This window comes from Pleurodeles waltl, chromosome 3_2, assembly GCF_031143425.1.
Source record: "Pleurodeles waltl isolate 20211129_DDA chromosome 3_2, aPleWal1.hap1.20221129, whole genome shotgun sequence".
Classification (NCBI taxonomy): Eukaryota; Metazoa; Chordata; class Amphibia; order Caudata; family Salamandridae; genus Pleurodeles; species Pleurodeles waltl.
Window position 1 is genome coordinate 3,893,291 of NC_090441.1, and position 23,843 is coordinate 3,917,133.

At 45.7% G+C, this 23,843-nt stretch overlaps 1 protein-coding gene across 4 annotated transcripts in view; it reads right to left on the bottom strand.

The window, feature by feature from the left end:
• MYO19 (myosin XIX) overlaps positions 1 to 23,843 on the bottom strand; it is a 270,205-nt gene that overhangs the window by 179,126 nt on the left and 67,236 nt on the right. For all 4 annotated transcript variants that reach the window (XR_011201978.1, XM_069226540.1, XM_069226541.1 and 1 more), the window contains one exon: positions 5,413 to 5,482. Coding sequence is in view for 3 of the 4 variants with exons in the window: in XM_069226540.1 (XP_069082641.1) it covers positions 5,413 to 5,482 (70 nt within the window). In the remaining variant the exon portion in view is untranslated. The remainder of the gene's footprint in view (positions 1 to 5,412; positions 5,483 to 23,843) is intronic.

Consider the following 23,843-nt stretch of genomic DNA (forward strand, 5'->3'; position numbering starts at 1 on the left):
TAACAGCCCCCACACAACAACATCCGCACCCACCAACAAGCCCCACAACCCGCACAAGCCCCACGCCAATGCCACCTCTATCCACAGCAACACCACAAGCATCCCCGCAAACGCTATCTCGCATCACAACAACCACACCACCCGCAACCATCTCAGCTGTCTGCTACTACACACCGGGTCCCTACACAAACATGCCATAGAACTCTGGGACCTCATCACATCACACTCACCCAACATCGTCTTCCTCACAGAAACATGGACAAACCTCACATCCGAGCCAGACATGGCCACAGCCACCCCGGAGGGCTACAAACTCCTACGCAAAGACCGCCTTAACAAACCTGGAGGCGGCATCGCCATCCTTCACAGAGACACCATCAAGGTCACCACCAACACCCTCGACACACTCAACAACAACGCAGAACACATGCACTTCCTCATCTACATCAACAACACCACCACCCTCAGAGGCACACTCATATACAGACCCCCTGGACCACGCCCCTCCTTCTGCGACACCACCGCTGACACCATCAGCACGCACGCTCTTACCTCCACAGACTACATACTCCTCAGCGACTTCAACTTCAACTGGAGACAAGAACCTTCCGCCACAAAGTTCTTCGCCCTCAAAGCCACCACACACATCCACCACCAACTCATACGCACCACCAAAAGAGCACACTACAAGGAACGTATTGACAACAACTCCCAAAGCAGCAAAGAACTCCCTCTCAAATCATTTCCACCGCAAAATCCAGGACATGAACAACAGCTTCATACCACACACACCCTCCACACACAACCCCCACCCACCCAACACAAACCCACCACACACACCCCCCAACCTACTCACCACCTGGGCCACCACCACCGACGAAGAAACTGAAAAGACAATGAACTCCATTCACTCTGGCTCCCCTCCGAATATACAACAAGGCCAGCCCCACCATCGCCCCTAAACTCCAAGCCATAATCAACAGCTCATTTGCAACCGCCACCTTCCCTGACCTCTGGAAACACGCGGAAGTCACTGCGATCCTAAAAAAAACCAAAGCCGACCCTGACGACCTCTCCAACTACCACCTCATCTCCCTCCTCCCTTTCCCAGCCAAGGTCACGGAAAAACTAGTCAACTCCCGCCTATCCCACTTCCTCGAGACAAACCACACACTTGACCCCTCCCAATCTGGGTTCCGCAAGAATCACAGCACTGAAACCGCTCTCATCGCTTGCACCGACGAAATCAGATCCAGAGTCGACATGGGCGAGACCGTAGTACTCGTACTCCTGGACCTCTCCGCAGCCTTTGACACTGTCTGCCACCACACACTCCGTACACGACTCCACGACGCTGAGATCCGCCACTTAGCCCTGGACTGGCTCACCTCCTTCCTTACAGACAGAACCCAAAAAGTCTGTCTCCCACCCTTCCAATCCTCCGCCACCAAAATCACCTGCGGAGTCCCACAAGGCTCCTCCCTCAGCCCCACACTCTTTAACATCTACATGGCCCCACTAGCCAACATCCTCAAACCCCACGGCATCACCATCCTCTCATACGCTGATGACACACAACTCATTTTTTCCCTCACCCGCAACTCTACCACTGCCAAAACCAACCTACACGCTGCACTCCTTGACACCGCTGCCTGGATGACAGCCAACTCAACTCCAACAAAACCGAAATAATAATTTTTGGTCCACACAAGAACACTTGGGACCCCTCTTGGTGGCACACCACGTTAGGCCCCGCACCCGCCCCAGCAAACCACGCACGCAACCTCGGCGTCACCCTGGACCCCTCCCTCTCTATGACCCAACAAGTCAACGCCCTCACCTCCTCATGTTTTAACACACTCCGCACACTGAAGAAGACATTCAAATGGATCCCTGCAGAGACCAGAAAGACAGTCACCCACGCACTCATCAGCAGCAGGCTTGACTACGGCAACGCCCTCTACACCGGCACCACACTAAAACTCAAACGCAAACTACAACGAATCCAGAACCCAGCAGCACGACTCATCCTCGACCTGCCCCGACATGAACACATCTCACCACACCTCAAATCCCTCCACTGGCTCCCCATAGACAAAAGGATCACCTTTAAGATCCTCATCCACGCACACAAATCCCTCCACAACACCGGCCCAACCTACCTCAACGAAAGAGAGACCTTCCACACTCCCACACGCCACCTCCGCTCCGCCGACCTCTCCCTCGCCACAGTCCCTCGCATCAAACACACCACCACAGGAGGCAGATCCTTCTCCTATCTGGCCCCCAAAGCCTGGAACTCCCTCCCCACCCACCTCCGCGAGACCCAGGACCTCCTACTCTTCAGGAAAACCCTTAAAACCTGGCTTTTCGAACAGTGATCGCCCCTCCCTTCCTTCCCTCTTCCTCCCCCACCCCCCCCCCCCCCTCCCCAAGCGCCTTGAGACCCTCACGGGTGAGTAGCGCGCTCTATAAGTCTCTTTGATTGATTGATTGATTACCAAAAATAAATTAAATAATAAAAATAAAAAATTATTTCCATCTGATTAGCTTAACTTGCATTATTTTCCATTTAAGGTTTCTGCATTCATACAGATAACTGAAAGTGTAAAACAAAACACTTGAAGAATATTTTCCTCTTTTTAGCCATTTTTTGGTCCCTGCCAGCACCTGAGTGTGGTCGTGGTAGGGTCAAAAACATGGCTAAAAAGAACAATAATTCTGTAACTGTCTTGTTTTTCACTTTCAGTTAAGTCTATATACAATAAAATGGGGCACTAATTAGACCTGAGAATTCATCTTTGAGAACGTACACTAGAAACCAATCCTAGAACCCAGACCATTTCACGTAAGCCAGATTCTTCGGAAGCCCAACCAGCCACTGCAGCTCGGTAAGGTTTGCAATATCAAGTCATCAGGGGTGTGGAATTTATTAAAATATCTACTTGTCCAGTGGACAGGTTGCTTCTCAAATCTACTTGTCCTGTAAAAAGATCTACTTGTCCCTTTGGTGCCATGTAGTGTGGCGACAAATTATGGCAGCAATCTCATTATGTAAGTGCTCTGATAATAGCCTCTCTGATTATGCCAGGGCTACTACCATAGTAGGGCTTGAATACTTTCAGTTTCAATCCCTACTGTAGCAATTTCCTTATTTTGCCATCTTTCTGCAGATCTGCATACTGAGGCTGGAGGAAGCAGTAAGCAATAGTTCTAGGGCTGGAATGCCTTTGAGTCTGCAAACCTACTAACCTGCATGTTTTAAAGATTTTTACCAGCTTCTCTCTAATATTTTCCCATAATAAGAAAGGTTGGACATTTACTCCTGACAATGGCAGAATTAGAACTTCTTCCAGGGTTGGGAAGAAAGTGGCTGGAGGGAAAATGAACTTGCAAATGCTCAATAGATTTTTACATGAGCAAATCTACACATCGTATTTACCCATGCTAAAATACAGTTCACAAATATTTGATAGGGTACGACATATACCATGGGTGCACTTTTGTGACTTTCTTTAAGAATTTGGGGCCACATGTAGGTCGGTTCAGATTTGCGACCTGCAAATTGCGAGTCACAAATCCGAATGTAGGATGGTGTCCCTGACACCATCTGTGATTCGCAAGGGCTTCGCAAATGCCCACCTCATGAATAATCATGAGGTGGGTCGCAATTTGCGACCCCCTCGCGAATGGCGGCCCTCACAGGGATGGTGGCCTGCTAGAGACAGCAGACCACCATGTCTGTGACTGCTTTTCAATAAAGCAGTTTTTTTTTTGTAATGCAGCCCGTTTTCCTTAAAGGAAAACGAGATGCATAACAAAAATGAAAAATGAAACGTTTTTGTTTCATTTTTTCAGAGCAGGCAGTGGTCCTCAGGACCACTGCCTGCTCTGAAAAAATGTTTACAGTGACATTCACAATGGGGAAGGGGTCCCATGGGGATCCCTTCCCTTTTGCGAAAGTGTTAGCACCCATTTGAAATGGGTGCAAACTGCGATTGGTTTGCGCCCGCGTTCGCGGTCACAAAACAATCCTACATTGCACTGCGAGTCGCAATTAGGAAGGGAACACCCCTTACTAATTGCGAGTCGCAAACCCGTTTTGCGATTCGGTAACCAGGTTACCGAATCGCAAAACTGGGTTTGTGCATCGCAGTGTGCTTATTGCATGTCGCAAACAGCGAAAGTCGCTGTTTGCGACATGCAAAAAGCTACCTACATGTGGGTCATGGTCCCTAATTAGGTCTGGTGTTAACAAAGACATTTTGTTTTTATTAAACTTCTATTTCTCTCTCTTTCGGCCGGCTTTACTGTGAGTGATCGCATTCTGCTCTTCCACAAGGAGCATATTGTCACACAAAGTAGTTTTGTTCAGTGTCAGGTACTACAGTGGCAATCAGTGACGTAACTAAACTGGAGGGTGCCCCTTTGTAAAGAACATGGAGGAGCCCCCTCTCCAGACTCACTCAGGGCAGGTGCTGTGCTGAAGGGGCCCCCTGGAGGGCGGCTGCGGGCCTTTGTTATGCCGCTGGTGTGCTTTTAGAGAGTTCAAAAACTTTTTTGGGGGGGGGTTTGCCAGTGTTTGTTACAATGTTGAGGGCCTGGTAGCTCCCACAACAATAAAGTGTTACAAAAGCCATGTTAAAACAAGACACGCATTGATGAAACTAAAAAACTTATAAAAATATGTCAGATCAGTTGGCTTTGTCAGTGTTTGTTTATTTTCATGCTTCCCATAATCGTGTTGAAAATGGTTACACTGATTTTCCATTAGAAATATTTTTGGGAAATACTAGCATGCATCACCACATTTTACTAAATGACACTTCATTTGCATATAATCAGAGAGCATTCTGGGAGCATTATACTTAGCCTCATAGCCTAAACTTTTCAAACATGTACATACACGTTTTTTTTTTTGGGTACTGGAACCAACGTCAGTAGTGAAGTGTGACCTTAAAACATTTATTTACAGCACTCACCCTAATAATGAAGGCTTTCAAATAATGAACCATAAATACAAGTTCGAACAGCATTATATTTTGGAAACACATTACCTCAACTGCAGAGAGTTCCACTCTCTGTAATCGGGCAGCCAAAGGGTTTGTGCTGCAGGGGGTTGGGCCTACTTGTCCCAAGGACAAAGTAAACATAAAAACTTGTTGCCCTTGACCCCAAACAAGATGTCCCGGGCGTCGGGCGATAGGAATTCCACATCCCTGAGTCATGTAGCAAACTTTACAGGAAGCCTTCCAGGAAGTCTCCCATGCTGTTTATAGCTGAATGCTAACTTGTTCATTCAGTCTAAAGTCTTGATCTCTTATGAAGAAGACTGGGAAGACAAAGTTTAAAGAGTGTGCATTGTTTCACCTTATTTTCTTGTAAACTAGATGCATACTTATGTGAGGGTACCTGTTCAACTGAAGCTGGATGTATTTCCCAAATCGACTGCTGTTGTTGTTCCTCATCGTACATGCATTCCCTGCAGTCAGAAAAATCACAAACATTGAAAAGATTTCATGAGGACAAGTTCTTTAAATTTATACTGACAACTGCAAGTCAACTTACGTCCTCCATTATATTCTGCTCACAGTAGTTGTAGCTATCACATGGTGTGTCAATTATTAAAAACATCAAATTGAGTACTGAAGAACCATACAATTCCTCTAAATTAAAGGCACTCGCTAGTATAAAGAGAAGCTCTGTAGCACTACTTCAAATTCTCAAATGCAATTCACAAAGGTACGGGCATTGATCTACACCTACATCTATCCATTCTTTTGAGTGTAGTTCTCTGCCAGGAGTACAGATTACATACACACAGTTTTACAACTTGGAATGTGGGAGTGGTTCGGATAATGGCTAGAAAATAGGGAAAATATATTACAATGAAAAGGAGGAAAGACATAGAAATAAAAAACTAAAAAGGGTACATCAGCATGCACAGAGACTGAATATCTTGCCTCATCTGTAAATATGCAAGGAGGTGAGGATATGTGGTACTGGCATGTGTGGAATGTATTCCTTTGTGAGTAGGTGGAGAGGTCTGATGTTTGTGAAGAGGCTGAAGTGAGTTGAGAATCAAGGGAGGTGAAATGTAGAGACGCAATACACGTTCCTGGTTTAACATTGGGGTTTCTTGGTACAGGCAGGCCATACAACTGGTCAGTGTCCATGGTGGAAAAGATATGCTCATTGAGGGAGGAGAGGCAGAGGCTTGAATCGACTCACACCAAGGTAGAGCCTTTGCCACCTCTATGTTAAACTTCTCCTTCACACACCTCTGTGCATCCTGCTATTTTTTTTTTTTTTTACTGATGTGCCCTGGGGTAAGTACCTTCATAACAAAAACATACACACTGGTGGTGACCACCTGCCAGCTTGCCACCATCTTCATTCTACTGAGAGTGTGTGGAAACAGACTATTCAATTCCCCATGGTGGTCAACTACAAACACTTCTATATTATCTGGCTTCTCCTTGGTGAAGTTCCATTTTCTGCTCCTCTTGAGCGGGGAGGTTTGCAACTTGAAGGCTGCTGCAGGTCTCTGGCTTTACAAACTCACACAGGAAAACGGGAGGATGGCAGCGCTCGAGGAGTGGGTTGAATTTATGTTTCTCAAATGTTAATTCCTGCCTGGGGAGTGTGATTGTGTTCAGGTGTTGGCTTCCTTCACAGGCCATGGCATTCTACACATTTATAAAGAGTGCAGTCAGACATATTTGACATTACAGGAAAAATACATCTCTGATGGTGCTAGTATTAACATTACTGTCAGCCTTTGAGGCATATGTGCCCCTATAATCTTAATCACATGCTTCAGAGGTGGTAGTGCAAGAACAGATGATGGACGGAATGCTGAACAATGTCAAACATTCACCCCAGTCACAGATTTGAGCTTAAATTCATTGTTATTTTGCTCGCCACACCACTACAGTTTGGACCCAGCCATATGCAAATCAGTCTTAACCCTGCTCCCCATGGGAACAGTCATGCCCAGATTGCAAGGCCAGATCCTCACTGGACCAGGAAAAAAGGATCCAGAACCGGTTACCGGTTATCACCCCATATTAGCCAGGCTAGCTTGAATCTGCTGGCATAGCGAGTACAGGACCTACGTCTGGGCATATCCTTCCCACTTAAGGTGACAAATGCAAAAAGAACAGATGGTGGACAGAATGCTGAACAATGTCAAACCTTCACCCCTAGAGGTGGTGGTGGGTGTGGGAAAACAGGGCTGATTGCAGAGGCCCCCTAACGTTTTGCCCCCATTTTCCACTTTTTGCTGGTGTTTTCCTGACTATGATGGTGCCATGGGTACTGCTAACCAGTCCCAGGGCCTGTGCTCTGTGTAAAATGGATATGCAAATTAGGCTAATTATAATTGGCTAAGTTAACCTACCTATAAGTCCCTAGTATATGGTAGGGCATGTAGGTTTAGGGACCACAGCATAGGTGGTGCACCCATAGGTGCACTGCTGAGGTGTCCAGTGTCATTTTAAAGGCAGGCCTGCCTTGCTGGCTGCTTTTAAATTAAAGTTATATGCAAATTCGACTTTGGAATTAAAAGTAGTTCCAAAGTCTTAAACTACCTTATTTTTTACATATAAGTCACCCCTAAGGTGTGCCCTATGTGCCCCTAGGGCTGGGTGCCATGTAACTATAAGCAGGGACTTTATACAAATAGTTTTATAAGCCCTGGTGAGGTAAAAATAGCCAAATTCGTTTTCCCTCATTGTGGTAAATGGCCATCATAGGCTAGAATGGGGAGACTTTATCTTAATTTTTAAAGTATCCTTAAATGATGCATACCAAGAGTTTGGTATCAAATTAATTGTCCAGTTGTGGGATTTAATATAACTTGTTCAGGTAAAGAGTTTTAAACTTTACCTGAAAAAGTTGCCAATTTCAGCCCTGCATTGCTGCTGTGCTCTGATTGGCCAGCCTCTAGCAGCTTGGCAAAGCTACCTTGATGAGGTGTGGAGTGGCCTGGCTTTACACAAAGGAATGTGCCTGTGGTAAGGAATCTCCCCTCAGCAGATGGTGAGGCAGGAAGGGGGAGGGCAGCCAAACTGGTCTTCAAAGGCAGAGAAGGACATTTGGAGCAACCAGCAACACCCCCACATCCTGCAACCCCAGACAACTAGGTGCCACCTTGATTAGATTAGGAGAGGGCAGGAGAGGGGTGTGTTTATGATTTTTAGCCACACCAGTGGGTGGGCTCAGCCAGATGTAACCCCCCTGCTTTTCACCCAGGAGCAAGGATAAAACTGGCAGACCTGCACCCACACCTCAGTTCCCTACCACATCCAACAAGGAAGAACAACAGAAGAAGAAGGACTGCCCTGCTGGACCCCTGGCCTGCACCTGGAACCTGCACTCAGAAGGACTGCACCAGCTGCACACTTGGGCTTCACCACAAGAAGGACTTTGCCTGGCTTCAACTTGTTCAAGGAGGGACTCCCTGTTTGCTACAGATGGAAAATTGCTAACCATAGTCCCCTGCACCAACTCCTGAAGAAAGCGACCAGCTGACCACTGTCCAGTGGCCAAAAAGGAGTTTGCGCCAGGTGCATTCTGGGAGTTGTTGTCCGCACCCCCTAAGGACCATCTCAGAACTTCTGGACCCTTGGGGTGAGCTGTGGACCCCAAAAGAACCTTAAAAGGACATCTGGGAGAAGTCCCAGAAGTTTGGACAACTTTTGAAAAAAAGCTCCACAGAGGGACCGACCCGCCGCGGCAACTCTAGCCGGCTTGCCTCAACCGCGACCCGGCCTGATTTGCTGGTTCGTCCCGGTAAAGAAAATCTCAGAAAAAGAGACTAAGTCCGAAGGTAAAAAGTTGACCGGGACCTCCCAGCCAGCGTATCCGAGGAGGGCTCCATGGACGTCGGATCAAGATCCAGGTTTACGCCGGTTGAAGGATTTTCACCTCGAAAAAAAAACGACTAAGTCCGAAGGTAAAAATCTCCACTGAGGATTCCAGCATCGCGTAGACAAGGGCTCCAGGAGGTCGGATTGGACTGGAAGGTTCGTCCCGCTGAAGAAAATCTTTGAAAAAAAGGACTAAGTGTGAAGGTAAACTTTTAACTGAGGCCTCCTGCGGCCTGTAGCCGAGCAGGGCTCCATTGCGGTCGGCCTTAAACTTTGACTTTGGCCCGGTCGAGGTGCAACCAGATGACCCGATTGGCGCTTTTTGTTTCTAGGCGCTAAAAAAAAAAAAATGATTTATAAATCCGATTTTATTCATTTTGGTGTTATTTTAAAGATAAAAATATAATCTATTTTTATAAATTGGTTTTGGATTTTTAAACTGTTTCCTGTGTTTTATTTAATTACTGTTTTGTGATATTTGAATGCTTTACACTCTGTCTCCTAAGTTAAGCCTTGAAGCTCGTTGCCAAGCTACCAAGGGTTGAGCTGGGTTTAATTTACTGAGACCTAACTGGACCTTAGTGGAGGTTAGTGGCCTATTGCTAAGTGTAGATACCTACCTGCCCTTACCAATAACCCATTTTCCAACAGTGGGCATGTACATTTTCTTTTAATTTATTTTAGGGTTTTCATATACTATTGGACTTGTCATAAAGACCCAAAGGCCAGACTCCATGTGGAGCAGGTCAGACTATTTTTTGCCGGATCATCAGCCTGCCTACCTGTGACATCGATACCATCTGTCCTCATCTTTCCAAGAACCTGTGAAAGTGTCAAATCATTTAGACAACAACCTTAAAAAAAAACTAATGAGACATCCGTCTGGGACACACTCCCTGTTATCTATATCTCAAGGTCAGGCAGTGGCTAGAACATAAACAATGTAGCCTGAAGTTACGTATTCTTGTCATACTGGTTTCTAGTGGTTCATCTTAAGACTATCAAATTGATGCATACAGGTTATTTTTGAAATATAATGGAAAATCCGCCATGTAAGCTAAAGGTCATGGTCAATACTATTATATAAACCCCATGAGGGGGCCACTGAATTAGAGAGGCTTTCTCTTAGATTATTGCACGAGATCCTGCCTGAGATCATGACAGAGACTGCTGGACTGCAGTACTGCCATGGCATTGATCTCTGAAAGGAGAGGAGCTGAGCCCAGCTGATGTGTGTTTTCCTTTCGAGGGAACACTCTCTCCCAGCCAACGTCTGATAATTACGGCTTCTTGCTGTAAACAGGTATGCAATGGTAAATTAATCCCAATAGACTCTAAACTCTAGATGCAAGTTAAGCTACTTCATGCTCTCACAGTTTAGCACACAGAAATAGTCTTTAGGGTGCTGAGTTGCCAATGACATGTTCATATTATTCTCATTATTAGTGACATGCATCAGTGCTTTTTTGGTTGTAATCCATGTGGTTATTCTTCATGTGCTGAGCAACAGGATGAGACCGTTGAAAAAAACACTGTTACATATAAAGTGTTTTTTCTCTTAGTGCAGTACTTGTGTGTGATATTCTAAAGAATTACATTGGTTTTGAACTCCTACTGGAGCTCTGACCCTTTTTTGGCACAGACACCACATCAACAAGTATGGCGAGTGGGGTTGTTTGGGGCTACAACAACCTGGAGATTTACACTCAAGTGTTGGTCCTTTAAACCAAGTTCAGGCATCCATGGGTGGAAAAGTCAAACCTTTCGAACTAAGACAAGGCCTAAGTTTTGGCAACACACTGGTAGGTGCCTCAGGTCTAGGCATATTTTTACCATTGTTTTTTGTGAATTGGATCTGAGTGCAGAAGTACTCACAGTATTAGATATACTACTACAGTGCATATGTATGAGATAAACTTCTCAAAAACTGGTGGCACTTGTCTTACTGTAGCTATGGGGCACTGTCTGTACAGCTGTAAAGCCTGAAGAAACCTCCACAGCATGAAGTGGCTGCCCATCACTTGGATAATCCTAAATCCCATTGTTGTGCATAGGTGAACATGTTTTCCAGCTTCAGAAAATTGGTACATTGTTCACATTTGCACACTACCTTACACACTGTAAAGACAGTAGAGGTGGGGAGTATATGGGATTGAGAATTCCCTCCCACTGCCTAAACTGACCGCTCACCTATGGGACAACCCTAAAACCAACCCTGCTGCTTACTTGACCATGTACGCCTGATGTGGAGCGTCAGCGATGCATCAGCAGTCAAAGCGCATCGACAGCCCACCAAGCCAGCAGATGTGTGCCAGAAACCCTATCTGTTTAAGTACTTTTTTTTTCCTGTATTATCGTACAAACATTTTAAGAAGTCTCGTTTTAATATGGATGAATCTGCTTCTGCTAAAGACTCTGCAGCATTAAGTCATAGTTTATAAAGAGCCAGCAAGTGCCTTTTTATCTACCATTTACACTTTCCCTAACCGCGCCTCACTAAGGCAGTATTTAGAGAACATTCATCTAAGAAACAAGCTATTACTGATTACTTGTCAAGGAAAATTAGTGAGGTCCTTGTCATGCAACAAGAGCATTGTAAAACTTCACTGGCCTCATGTAACGAGGAGGATACTGTAAATGTTGCTTCATAATTGGGTAACTCGTATTTTAACTGTAATGCAAGACATCTAAAACGTATTGTCCTTAATGTTACAGTTACCTAAGAAAGGTGAATATGGAAGATCATCTGTTACTTTAAGAGTTCAGACTGGGACTACTCGCAAGCCTTAACCCCCTCAGACTGATTTTCCTTGTGTAGGCAGAGATTGAAAATGTTATGTTTGTCTTCTGGTCAAATTTACTGGTGCATTTTGGGCAAATCCTAAGGGGCTATCTTACATCTCTATGAAAAACAGCCCCAACCATACGTTTGCGACTCACGTGGTCAAAGCCCAAATGAAAACCTGCGTCTTCAGTTTTTGGTTTTTCTTGATGTCCGATGTTCACTTCTATTATTTTATGTCTTTTGGTGCTCCTCAGTGTTTTAAGTCATCTGCAACCTAAAGCTGTGAATCATACTTCTGAACCCAACAGTGGAAAAAAGAATATGAAGATGGCAATCATACACTGGGACATTGTGAGCCTATTTTTAACAATTCTGGAGATAAAAGTAGCTCCCTACTCCTTGACACCAAAACCTAAACAAAAATAGGGATGTTTCCAACCCCAACTACTAGACGACGGAATAGTGTACAGCATGTGAAACCAGAAAAGATTCATGCTGCAAAAACTATTATCACAGTTGGAGTATGAATTTCAATGTAAGCAGAGTGCTCAGTGTTCAAAGGGGCACGATACCCACAACTCTTCAAAATATGAGGTGAAACCTGTTCTGGAACATCATGCGGATGTTTACAATACTTCTGAGCAGCATCTTAAACTAACGAGCACCAAGCATCAGAATAGTACTGTCCCAACAATTTTAGAAACACACATTTCTCTATTGTTAGCTTTACCTGTCTTTAAGTCACGTTTCAATTAGATTCCCCATGTTCAGCTCTTTAGCCTTGGTCACACTTCACAAAAGTATGTTCTGCATTCCTTCCCAAAAAGCAATAAAAGCACAATTTCTCAGGCTAAATTATAATATTGTTTCATCCTTCATGTCTGTTTCTGTCACTCTCCCTCATTGCCACTTCGTGCTGAAGTTGCATTAAGCCTCATATGTGGCCAACAGATGTGAAACCTCCACCTCCACAATCAATCATAAATATCCTCCATCACACACCATTTCCTCATTTAATAAGTATAAACTTTTAAACATTGTAGATTTTTTTTTATAACAAAACTTGAATTCACAGTATACAGTGAAGACGTGGAGATGATGGCATGCCAGCACGGAAGAGACATTATCTAGTGAACAGATTTAGCAACCTGAGGTGCTCCTAGCAACACTGAATGCTTCTTCCTCAAGAATAAATACGGTGTAAGCTGCAATTTCTGCTAAAGCTGTTGTGGCATGATTAGTATAAACTGCAACAGAAATATAAAGAGGGCTACATTCACAATTTCGTTTCTGGGACAATGTCCAGTTGAAAAACCATAAAACATGGTTCTCACTTCCAATTACACTTCACCCAGAGAAATATGTTAGATGTGGCCTTTGAAAGAAATATTTATGTTCTAGCCAGAATAAACAATTAGGCAACAATGATGCCCATCTAACCTCAGGAAACAATTCATGACCAAACTATATTAAATGTGGACATAGATTACTTAATTGTTTCATTCAAAGTGCTTTTTGCCTGCCTCTAATAAGCAATTACGTTTGTGGGTGTCTTCCTAGAAATGCTAGTGAGTCCCCCTATCACATAATGGATCAATAGTGGATGTTTTCAGAACTAAAGACACTTTGTGAAAAAGCACAGAACTGAATTTCCGGAGGTAATCAAATGATTGAAAAGGCACATTTTTGCCAGGGTCAAGATAGCGTAGGATGCTCATCTTGGAGCTCCTGCCGCTGATCCCAGCTCCGGTCTGACATCCTGTTTGATTGGGGTTCTCCCATGACTTCTCCTGCCTTGGAGAGGACATCTGGGGGCATCGGAGGGCAGAACAAGCGACAGCTGAGCAGCAGTGGGCTGCTGGAGATGGGGAGATTGACACTACAAAATGAGGGGCATTCAGCCCAACAGGATCATGGAGATGCCCAAGATCTGCGGGGGTGGGCTGGACCCGGGTGCGGAGGACACAGCATTGCTCTCTTCATTGCTAGGCAGGGTGGAGATGTTCAGTGAGCATGCCGGCTACAGGGTAAATTGGGGGAAGTCCGTTTTATTTCAAGAGGGATGGTGGAACTGGGACAGACTGAACCCAGATTGCCTGACTGCAACAATTGAGGGCTTTCAATGCCTGGGTTTTTATGTTACTCTGGAATCAGAACATTTCTGGGGGAAAAACTGGACCCTTAACTAGAGCAACTGCCGGATGATGTGGCCAGGTAAAGGAAACTTCCTCTGACGCTCCTGGGTAGAGCTTCCATTGTCAAGATGATTAATCTCCTCAGGGTCCTATATAGCCTACAGAACACGCCAGCCCTCGTACTCGACAGGGAGGTCTGGTGACTTCTGTGGGATGAAGGGAGTAAAAAAATACCTCTCTCAAGCCTCTGCTGCTCAGTGAATAACAGAAGAACTGCACTCCCGCACTTCAGGGCATACTACTGGGCCTCACAAATACAGGTGATAAATGACTAGGCAATGCCTCAAGGGACGATCCTGGGGTGTGCCTGGATAGGTGTTCATTAGTCAACCCTTCTTGGAGGCATTATCTACATGACAGGAAGGGTCGAAAAAGTCTTCTGATGCTTGCACGTGTGACGTTGACAGCATGGGATAAGGTGAATACTTAGATGGGGTGGAAGTGAAAAGTAACTAAGAAATGCTCCATAAAAGTGAATACGTTGCAGGGCTTTGGTCACTAGGAGACGAGCGGCATAGTCTGCCTGGGAGTTGACGGAGTAATCAAATCATCCTCATTCGCCTGCTTACAAAAGGAATATGCCTCACTCACATACAACACTATAAGAACATCCAGCTTCGATACGCTTCATGGGCAGAGATGTTGGATTGGGCTTAACTGCCTCCCTGCTAGAGACCAACCTGCTGACATGACCCTTGGGGAAGGTGGGCTATCACCGTCGTATACAGAGTACTCATTAATATTAGTCCTGATGGCGTTGGAAGCCTTCTGCTATACACTGTACTCATTAACAATAGTCGTGACAGCCTTGGAAGCCTTCTGCTATGCTGGAAGTGAGACATGGAAGAAATGGAGGTTGTGGATTGGGAGGAGGCGGGTTTACATAGCATGGAGCAGGCTGTAGACAATGAGAGGATCCCGTAGGCCACCTGCAAACATTGTAATGTACATGTGGGTTCATTGTATTATATGCTGTGAGAAGGCTCAGAGATAAAGAAGTACTGGTTGCTCATACTGAAAAAACTGGGAGACATATTAGAAAAAGAGATTCCACCAAATCCCCGGTTTGTGCTCCAGGGCGTGCCTGGGTATATAGGCCTGCCCGCAAGAAGCTAGTATTTTGCTGTCTGGGCCTGGTGGTGGCAAATAGGGACACTGAACAAGTCTGGGGGATGGAGGAAGCCCCAACCAAGGAACAAGTAAGCTACCAGAATGGGTGCTTGCATTGGAGCCAAAACAAATTGTTTACACAGACAGGGGTTGTCCTAGGAAATACGAGACAATCTGGGGCCTAGGAATGGGAAGCACCCAGACAATAATATATTGAATGTAGAACATGGTTTACCACGCCCTGGCAGGGGGAGATAGATTACTGGTGGAGGACCTCCATCTCCATCTCGGATACTGCTCCATACTTCCATCTGCAATCACTTTCCGAACATTTATGGATAGTGCTGTACCAATCCCTCTATCCAATGAACCATGTCCTGATCTGGAATCTTTTAATGTTTCGTATGATGTAATGTGGGCATGGTCAACTTTGTTTGCTCATGAATAAAATGGCAATAAAAAGATTTATTAAAGTAAAGGAACATTTTATAGTCTCCAATTAAAAAATACAGAAACAAAGCTGTAGGTTTCCAGAAATTAATCATAGCTAATTGACAAAAACTGTCTGATAACAGTAAACCAATGAGCCTTGCTGTCAAAGTCTATGAAAAAAGAAGATTATTTGTACATTGTGCACACCTAGCCAAAGGTAAATGGAGAGCATACAGCAAAGTACTGCAGTTGAAATTATTAGCAGACGTTTTATGTTATCGTTTGTAAAGCACTCTTTAAAATATGTATCATGGCACTAGAATGGCAACCAACACGACAACACAAACCCCTGAAAAGCTTTCAAGGACAAATCTACCGCAATGACAGTTCCCAATGCAAAAGGAATAAAAGGAAGTTCCAAAGTCTAGCAGCGGCCACAGAGAAGGCTATGTCAACCATTCTGATGGGGTTCCTTGCTTGGACTTGCAAAAGTGCTAAATCTGTGGATCTCAAAGCTCTTTAAGAAGCATATTAACTGGGTTTTGCAGTGATAAATAGTGTCTTTAACAACTAAGAGCTATCTATAGCTGTCTCAAAGGTCAGACATAAAATGGAAAGAATGGCCTTGAAGCAAATGGCTAACATTGAAGCAAACCAACATGGAATATGGAAGTAGGGAAGATAGGTTCAACTTCAGTCTTATCTAAAAAACTGTTAGAAGGTCCTAAGAGTAAAACTGTAATTTCATTCAAAAACAACAAGCTACTAACCAGGGGTGACATAAATACAAGCAAGACAGGTGCCATTACTTCTAACGTCATTGTGAAACAGGTTGTCAAGGATGTCTAAAAACAAGGCAAATGCCTAACTGGTGTTGCTTGTGCATTGAATTCAGAAAGGACTGCATATGAAGAGGAACTACTTTTTGTGGAAAACTGGAGAAGCCAGACCAACAGGTTCCATTTTTGCTACAAGAAAATATATGTATTGGGTTTAGGGTAGGATGCGATTTAGCAGTCGCAAAAGGCAAATTTCGCCTTCCGCAACTGCAAAATTGCCTTTTCTCATATAACATGCCTATTTTGAGAGCTGGCATGCAAATACGGACTCACAAAATAGGGATTGCAACTCTCAATTAGGAAGGAGCATTCCAAGGGCATCCCTTCCTAATTGTGAGTCGCAGTTGCAAGTATGATTGTTTTGTGACTGCATTTGCCACAGTTACCACCAATTACAAATTGGTGGTAACCCATTCGCAAACAGGAAGGGGCCCCCATGGGACCCTTACCCCTTTGAGAACAGAAGCGGAAAAAATGTTTCAGGGCAAGAGGTGGTCCCACGAACTGCCTACTCTGAAAAAATGATAAGAAAACTTTTTTTTTTGGTTTGAAATGCAGCCCATTTTCCTTTAACCCCTTCGCTGCCAGGCCTTTTCCCCCTCCTGTGCCAGGCCTTTTTTTGCCTATTTGGGGCAGTTCGCGCTTAGGCCCTCATAACTTTTTGTCCACATAAGCTAACCAAGCCAAATTTGCGTCCTTTTTTTCCAACATCCTAGGGATTCTAGAGGTACCCAGACTTTGTGGGTTCCCTTGAAGGAGGCCAAGAAATTGGCCAAAATACAGTGAAAATTTCGTTTTTTTCAAAAAAATTGGAAAAAGTGGCTGCAGAAGAAGGCTTGTGGATTTCCCCCTGAAAATGGCATCAACAAAGGGTTTGCAGTGCTAAACTCAGCAGCTTCCTAGCTTTCAGGAACAGGCAGACTTGAATCAGAAAACCCAATTTTTCAACACAATTTTGGCATTTTACTGGGGCATACCCCATTTTTGCAATTTTTTGTGCTTTCAGCCTCCTTCCAGTCAGTGACAGGAATGGGCATGAAACCAATGCTGGATCCCAGAAACCTAACCATTTCTGAAACGTAGACAAAATTCTGAATTCAGCAAGGGGTCATTTGTGTAGATCCTACAAGGATTTCCTACAGAAAATAACAGCTGAAAAAGAAAAATATTGAAATTGAGGTGAAAAAACCATCAATTTTTCTCTACATTTTACTCTGTAATTTTTCCCTGCAATGTCAGATTATGGAAAGCAATATACCGTTACGTCTGCTGGACTCCTCTGGTTGCGGGGATATATAGGGCTTGTAGGTTCATCAAAAACCCGAGGAACCCAGAGCCAATAAATGAGCTGCACCCTGCAGTGCGTTTTCATTCTATACCGGGTATACAGCAATTCATTTGCTGAAATATAAAGAGTAAAAAATTGCTATCAAGAAAACCTTTGCATTTCCAAAAAGGGCACAAGATACGGTGCTGAGGAGCAGTAGTTATTTGCACATCTCTGAATTCCGGGGTGACCATACTAGCATGTGAATTATAGGGAATTTCTCAAAAAGATGTCTTTTTTACACACTCTCCTATATTTGGAAGGAAAAAATGTAGAGAAAGACAAGGGGCAATAGCACTTGTTTTGCTAATCTATGTTCCCCCAAGTCTCCCGATAAAAATGATACCTCACTTGTGTGGGTAGGCCTAGCACCCGTGACAGGAAACGCCCCAAAATGCAACGTGGACACATCCCATTTTTTTAAAACAAAACAGAGGTGTTTTTTGCGAAGTGCCTACCTGCAGATTTTGGCCTCTAGCTCAGCCGGCACCTAGGGAAACCTACCAAACCTGTGCATTTCTGAAAACTAGAGACCTAGGGGAATCCAAGGAGGGGTGACTTGCGGGGCTCGGACCAGGTTCTGTTACCCAGAATCCTTTGGAAACCTCAAAATTTGGCTAAAAAAACACATGTTCCTCACATTTCTGTGGCAGAAAGTTCTGGAATCGGAGAGGAGCCACAAATCTCCTTCCACCCAGCGTTCCCCCAAGTCTCCCGATAAAAATGATACCTCACTTGTGTGGGTAGGCCTAGCGCCCGCGACAGGAAACACCCCAAAGCGCAACGTGGACACATCAAAAATTTTGGAAGAAAACAGAGGTGTTTTTTGCGAAGTGCCTACCTGTAGATTTTGGCCTCTAGCTCAGCCGGCACCTAGGAAAACCTACCAAACCTGTGCATTTCTGAAAACTAGAGACCTAGGGGAATCCAAGGAGGGGTGACTTGCGGGGCTCGGACCAGGTTCTGTTACCCAGAATCCTTTGCAAACCTCAAAATTTGGCTAAAAAAACACATGTTCCTCACATTTCTGTGGCAGAAAGTTCTGGAATCTGAGAGGAGCCACAAATTTCCTTCCACCCAGCGTTCCCCCAAGTCTCCCGATAAAAATGATACCTCACTTGTGTGGGTAGGCCTAGCGCCCGCGACAGGAAACACCCCAAAGCGCAACGTGGACACATCCAAAATTTTGGAAGAAAACAGAGGTGTTTTTTGCGAAGTGCCTACCTGTAGATTTTGGCCTCTAGCTCAGCCGGCACCTAGGGAAACCTACCAAACCTGTGCATTTCTGAAAACTAGAGACCTAGGGGAATCCAAGGAGGGGTGACTTGCGGGGCTCGGACCAGGTTCTGTTACCCAGAATCCTTTGCAAACCTCAAAATTTGGCTAAAAAAACACATGTTCCTCACATTTCTGTGGCAGAAAGTTCTGGAATCTGAGAGGAGCCACAAATTTCCTTCCACTCAGCGTTCCCCCAAGTCTCCCGATAAAAATGATACCTCACTTGTGTGGGTAGGCCTAGCGCCCGCGACAGGAAACACCCCAAAGCGCAACGTGGACACATCCAAAATTTTGGAAGAAAACAGAGGTGTTTTTTGCGAAGTGCCTACCTGTAGATTTTGGCCTCTAGCTCAGCCGGCACCTAGGGAAACCTACCAAACCTGTGCATTTCTGAAAACTAGAGACCTAGGGGAATCCAAGGAGGGGTGACTTGCAGGGCTCGGACCAGGTTCTGTTACCCAGAATCCTTTGCAAACCTCAAAATTTGGCTAAAAAAACACATGTTCCTCACATTTCTGTGGCAGAAAGTTCTGGAATCTGAGAGGAGCCACAAATTTCCTTCCACTCAGCGTTCCCCCAAGTCTCCCGATAAAAATGATACCTCACTTGTGTGGGTAGGCCTAGCGCCCGCGACAGGAAACACCCCAAAGCGCAACGTGGACACATCCAAAATTTTGGAAGAAAAGAGGTGTTTTTTGCGAAGTGCCTACCTGTAGATTTTGGCCTCTAGCTCAGCCTGCACCTAGGGAAACCTACCAAACCTGTGCATTTCTGAAAACTAGAGACCTAGGGGAATCCAAGATGGGGTGACTTGCGGGGCTCGGACCAGGTTCTGTTACCCATAATCCTTTGCAAACCTAAAAATTTGGCTAAAAAAACACATGTTCCTCACATTTCTGTGGCAGAAAGTTCTGGAATCTGAGAGGAGCCACAAATTTCCTTCCACCCAGCGTTCCCCCAAGTCTCCCGATAAAAATGATACCTCACTTGTGTGGGTAGGCCTAGCGCCCGCGACAGGAAACACCCCAAAGCGCAACGTGGACACATCCAAAATTTTGGAAGAAAACAGAGGTGTTTTTTGCGAAGTGCCTACCTGTAGATTTTGGCCTCTAGCTCAGCCGGCACCTAGGGAAACCTACCAAACCTGTGCATTTCTGAAAACTAGAGACCTAGGGGAATCCAAGGAGGGGTGACTTGCGGGGCTCGGACCAGGTTCTGTTACCCAGAATCCTTTGCAAACCTCAAAATTTGGCTAAAAAAACACATGTTCCTCACATTTCTGTGGCAGAAAGTTCTTGAATCTGAGAGGAGCCACAAATTTCCTTCCACTCAGCGTTCCCCCAAGTCTCCCGATAAAAATGATACCTCACTTGTGTGGGTAGGCCTAGCGCCCGCGACAGGAAACACCCCAAAGCGCAACGTGGACACATCCAAAATTTTGGAAGAAAACAGAGGTGTTTTTTGCGAAGTGCCTACCTGTAGATTTTGGCCTCTAGCTCAGCCTGCACCTAGGGAAACCTACCAAACCTGTGCATTTCTGAAAACTAGAGACCTAGGGGAATCCAAGATGGGGTGACTTGCGGGGCTCGGACCAGGTTCTGTTACCCATAATCCTTTGCAAACCTCAAAATTTGGCTAAAAAAACACATGTTCCTCACATTTCTGTGGCAGAAAGTTCTGGAATCTGAGAGGAGCCACAAATTTCCTTCCACCCAGCGTTCCCCCAAGTCTCCCGATAAAAATGATACCTCACTTGTGTGGGTAGGCCTAGCGCCCGCAACAGGAAACACCCCAAAGCGCAACGTGGACACATCCAAAATTTTGGAAGAAAACAGAGGTGTTTTTTGCGAAGTGCCTACCTGTAGATTTTGTCCTTTAGCTCAGCCTGCACCTAGGGAAACCTACCAAACCTGTGCATTTCTGAAAACTAGAGACCTAGGGGAATCCAAGATGGGGTGACTTGCGGGGCTCGGACCAGGTTCTGTTACCCAGAATCCTTTGCAAACCTCAAAATTTGGCTAAAAAAACACATGTTCCTCACATTTCTGTGGCAGAAAGTTCTGGAATCTGAGAGGAGCCACAAATTTCCTTCCACTCAGCGTTTCCCCAAGTCTCCCGATAAAAATGATACCTCACTTGCGTGGGTAGGCCTAGCGCCCGCGACAGGAAACACCCCAAAGCGCAACGTGGACACATCAAAAGTTTTGGAAGAAAACAGAGGTGTTTTTTGCGAAGTGCCTACCTGTAGATTTTGGCCTCTAGCTCAGCCGGCACCTATGGAAACCTACCAAACCTGTGCATTTCTGAAAACTAGAGACCTAGGGGAATCCAAGATGGGGTGACTTGCGGGGCTCGGACCAGGTTCTGTTACCCAGAATCCTTTGGAAACCTCAAAATTTGGCTAAAAAAACACATGTTCCTCACATTTCTGTGGCAGAAAGTTCTGGAATCTAGGAGGAGCTACGAATTTCCTGCCACCCAGCGTTCCCCCAAGTCTCCCGATAAAAATGATACCTCACTTGTGTGGGTAGGCCTAGCGCCCGCAACAGGAAACACCCCAAAGCGCAACGTGGACACATCCAAAATTTTGGAAGAAAACAGAGGTGTTTTTTGCGAAGTGCCTACCTGTAGATTTTGGCCTCTAGCTCAGCCGGCACCTAGGGAAACCTACCAAACCTGTGCATTTCTGAAAACTAGAGACCTAGGGGAATCCAAGATGGGGTGACTTGCGGGGCTCGGACCAGGTTCTGTTACCCAGAATCCTTTGCAAACCTCAAAATTTGGCTAAAAAAACACATGTTCCTCACATTTCTGTGGCAGAAAGTTCTGGAATCTGAGAGGAGCCACAAATTTCCTTCCACTCAGCGTTTCCCCAAGTCTCCCGATAAAAATGATACCTCACTTGCGTGGGTAGGCCTAGCGCCCGCGACAGGAAACACCCCAAAGCGCAACGTGGACACATCAAAAGTTTTGGAAGAAAACAGAGGTGTTTTTTGCGAAGTGCCTACCTGTAGATTTTGGCCTCTAGCTCAGCCGGCACCTAGGGAAACCTACCAAACCTGTGCATTTCTGAAAACTAGAGACCTAGGGGAATCCAAGGAGGGGTGACTTGCGGGGCTCGGACCAGGTTCTGTTACCCAGAATCCTTTGCAAACCTCAAAATTTGGCTAAAAAAACACATGTTCCTCACATTTCTGTGGCAGAAAGTTCTGGAATCTTAGAGGAACCACAAATTTCCTTCCACCCAGCGTTCCCCCAAGTCTCCCGATAAAAATGATACCTCACTTGTGTGGGTAGGTCTAGCGCCCGCGACAGGAAACACCCCAAAGCGCAACATGGACACATCAAAAAGTTTGGAAGAAAACAGAGGTGTTTTTTGCGAAGTGCCTACCTGTAGATTTTGGCCTCTAGCTCAGCCGGCACCTAGGGAAACCTACCAAACCTGTGCATTTCTGAAAACTAGAGACCTAGGGGAATCCAAGATGGGGTGACTTGCGGGGCTCGGACCAGGTTCTGTTACCCAGAATCCTTTGGAAACCTCAAAATTTGGCTAAAAAAACACATGTTCCTCACATTTCTGTGGCAGAAAGTTCTGGAATCTGGGAGGAGCTACGAATTTCCTGCCACCCAGCGTTCCCCCAAGTCTCCCGATAAAAATGATACCTCACTTGTGTGGGTAGGCCTAGCGCCCGCAACAGGAAACACCCCAAAGCGCAACGTGGACACATCCAAAATTTTGGAAGAAAACAGAGGTGTTTTTTGCGAAGTGCCTACCTGTAGATTTTGGCCTCTAGCTCAGCCGGCACCTAGGGAAACCTACCAAACCTGTGCATTTCTGAAAACTAGAGACCTAGGGGAATCCAAGGAGGGGTGACTTGCGGGGCTCGGACCAGGTTCTGTTACCCAGAATCCTTTGCAAACCTCAAAATTTGGCTAAAAAAACACATGTTCCTCACATTTCTGTGGCAGAAAGTTCTGGAATCTGAGGAGAGCCACAAATTTTCTTCCACCCAGCATTCCCCTAAGTCTCTCGATAAAAATGGTACCTCACTTCTGTGGGTAGGCCTAGCGCCCACGAAAGGAAATAGCCCAAAACACAACGTGGACAGAACATATTTTTTCACAGAAAACAGAGGTGTTTTTTGCAAAGTGCCTACCTGTGGAGTTTGGCCTAATAATAGGCCGAACTGCCCCCAGGGGGGGGCAGAAATGGCCTAAAATAAATTTCCCCCCCCCCAGCCCCCACCCCCGCGAGCGACCCTTGCCTACGGGGTCGCTCCCCCTGCGTGACATTGGCGCCAAAAAACAAATCCCAGGTGCCTAGTGGTTTCTGCCCCCTTGGGGGCAGATTGACCTAAAATCGGCCAATCTGCCCCAAGGGGGGCAGAAATGGCCTAAATACAATTTGCCCCCCAGGGGAGCGACCCTTGCCTGATGGGTCACTCCCCATCTCGAAAAAAACAAACAAACAAAAAAAAAAACACAACAAAAGAATTTGCCCTGGTGCCCTGAGGGTTCTGCCCCCCCCCCCCCCCTGGGGGCAGTTCGGCCTAATAATAGGCCGAACTGCCCCCAGGGGGGGCAGAAATGGCCTAAAATAAATGTGCCCCCCCAACCCCCCCACCCCCCCCCCGGGAGCGACCCTTGCCTACGGGGTCGTTCCCCCTGCGTGACATTGGGGCCAAAAAACAAATCCCCGGTGCCTAGTGGTTTCTGCCCCCTTGGGGGCAGATTGACCTAAAATCGGCCAATCTGCCCCCAGGGGGGCAGAAATGGTCTAAATACAATTTGCCCCCCAGGGGAGCGACCCTTGCCTGATGGGTCGCTCCCCATCTCTAAAAAAAGAAACAACAAAAAAAAAAAAAAAAAAAAAAAAAACAATTTCCCCTGGCGCCTAGAGGGTTCTGCCCCCCCTGGGGGCAGATCGGCCTAATAATAGGCCGATCTGCCCCCAGGGGGGGGCAGAAATGGCCTAAATAAATTCCCCCCCCCCCCCCCCGGGGA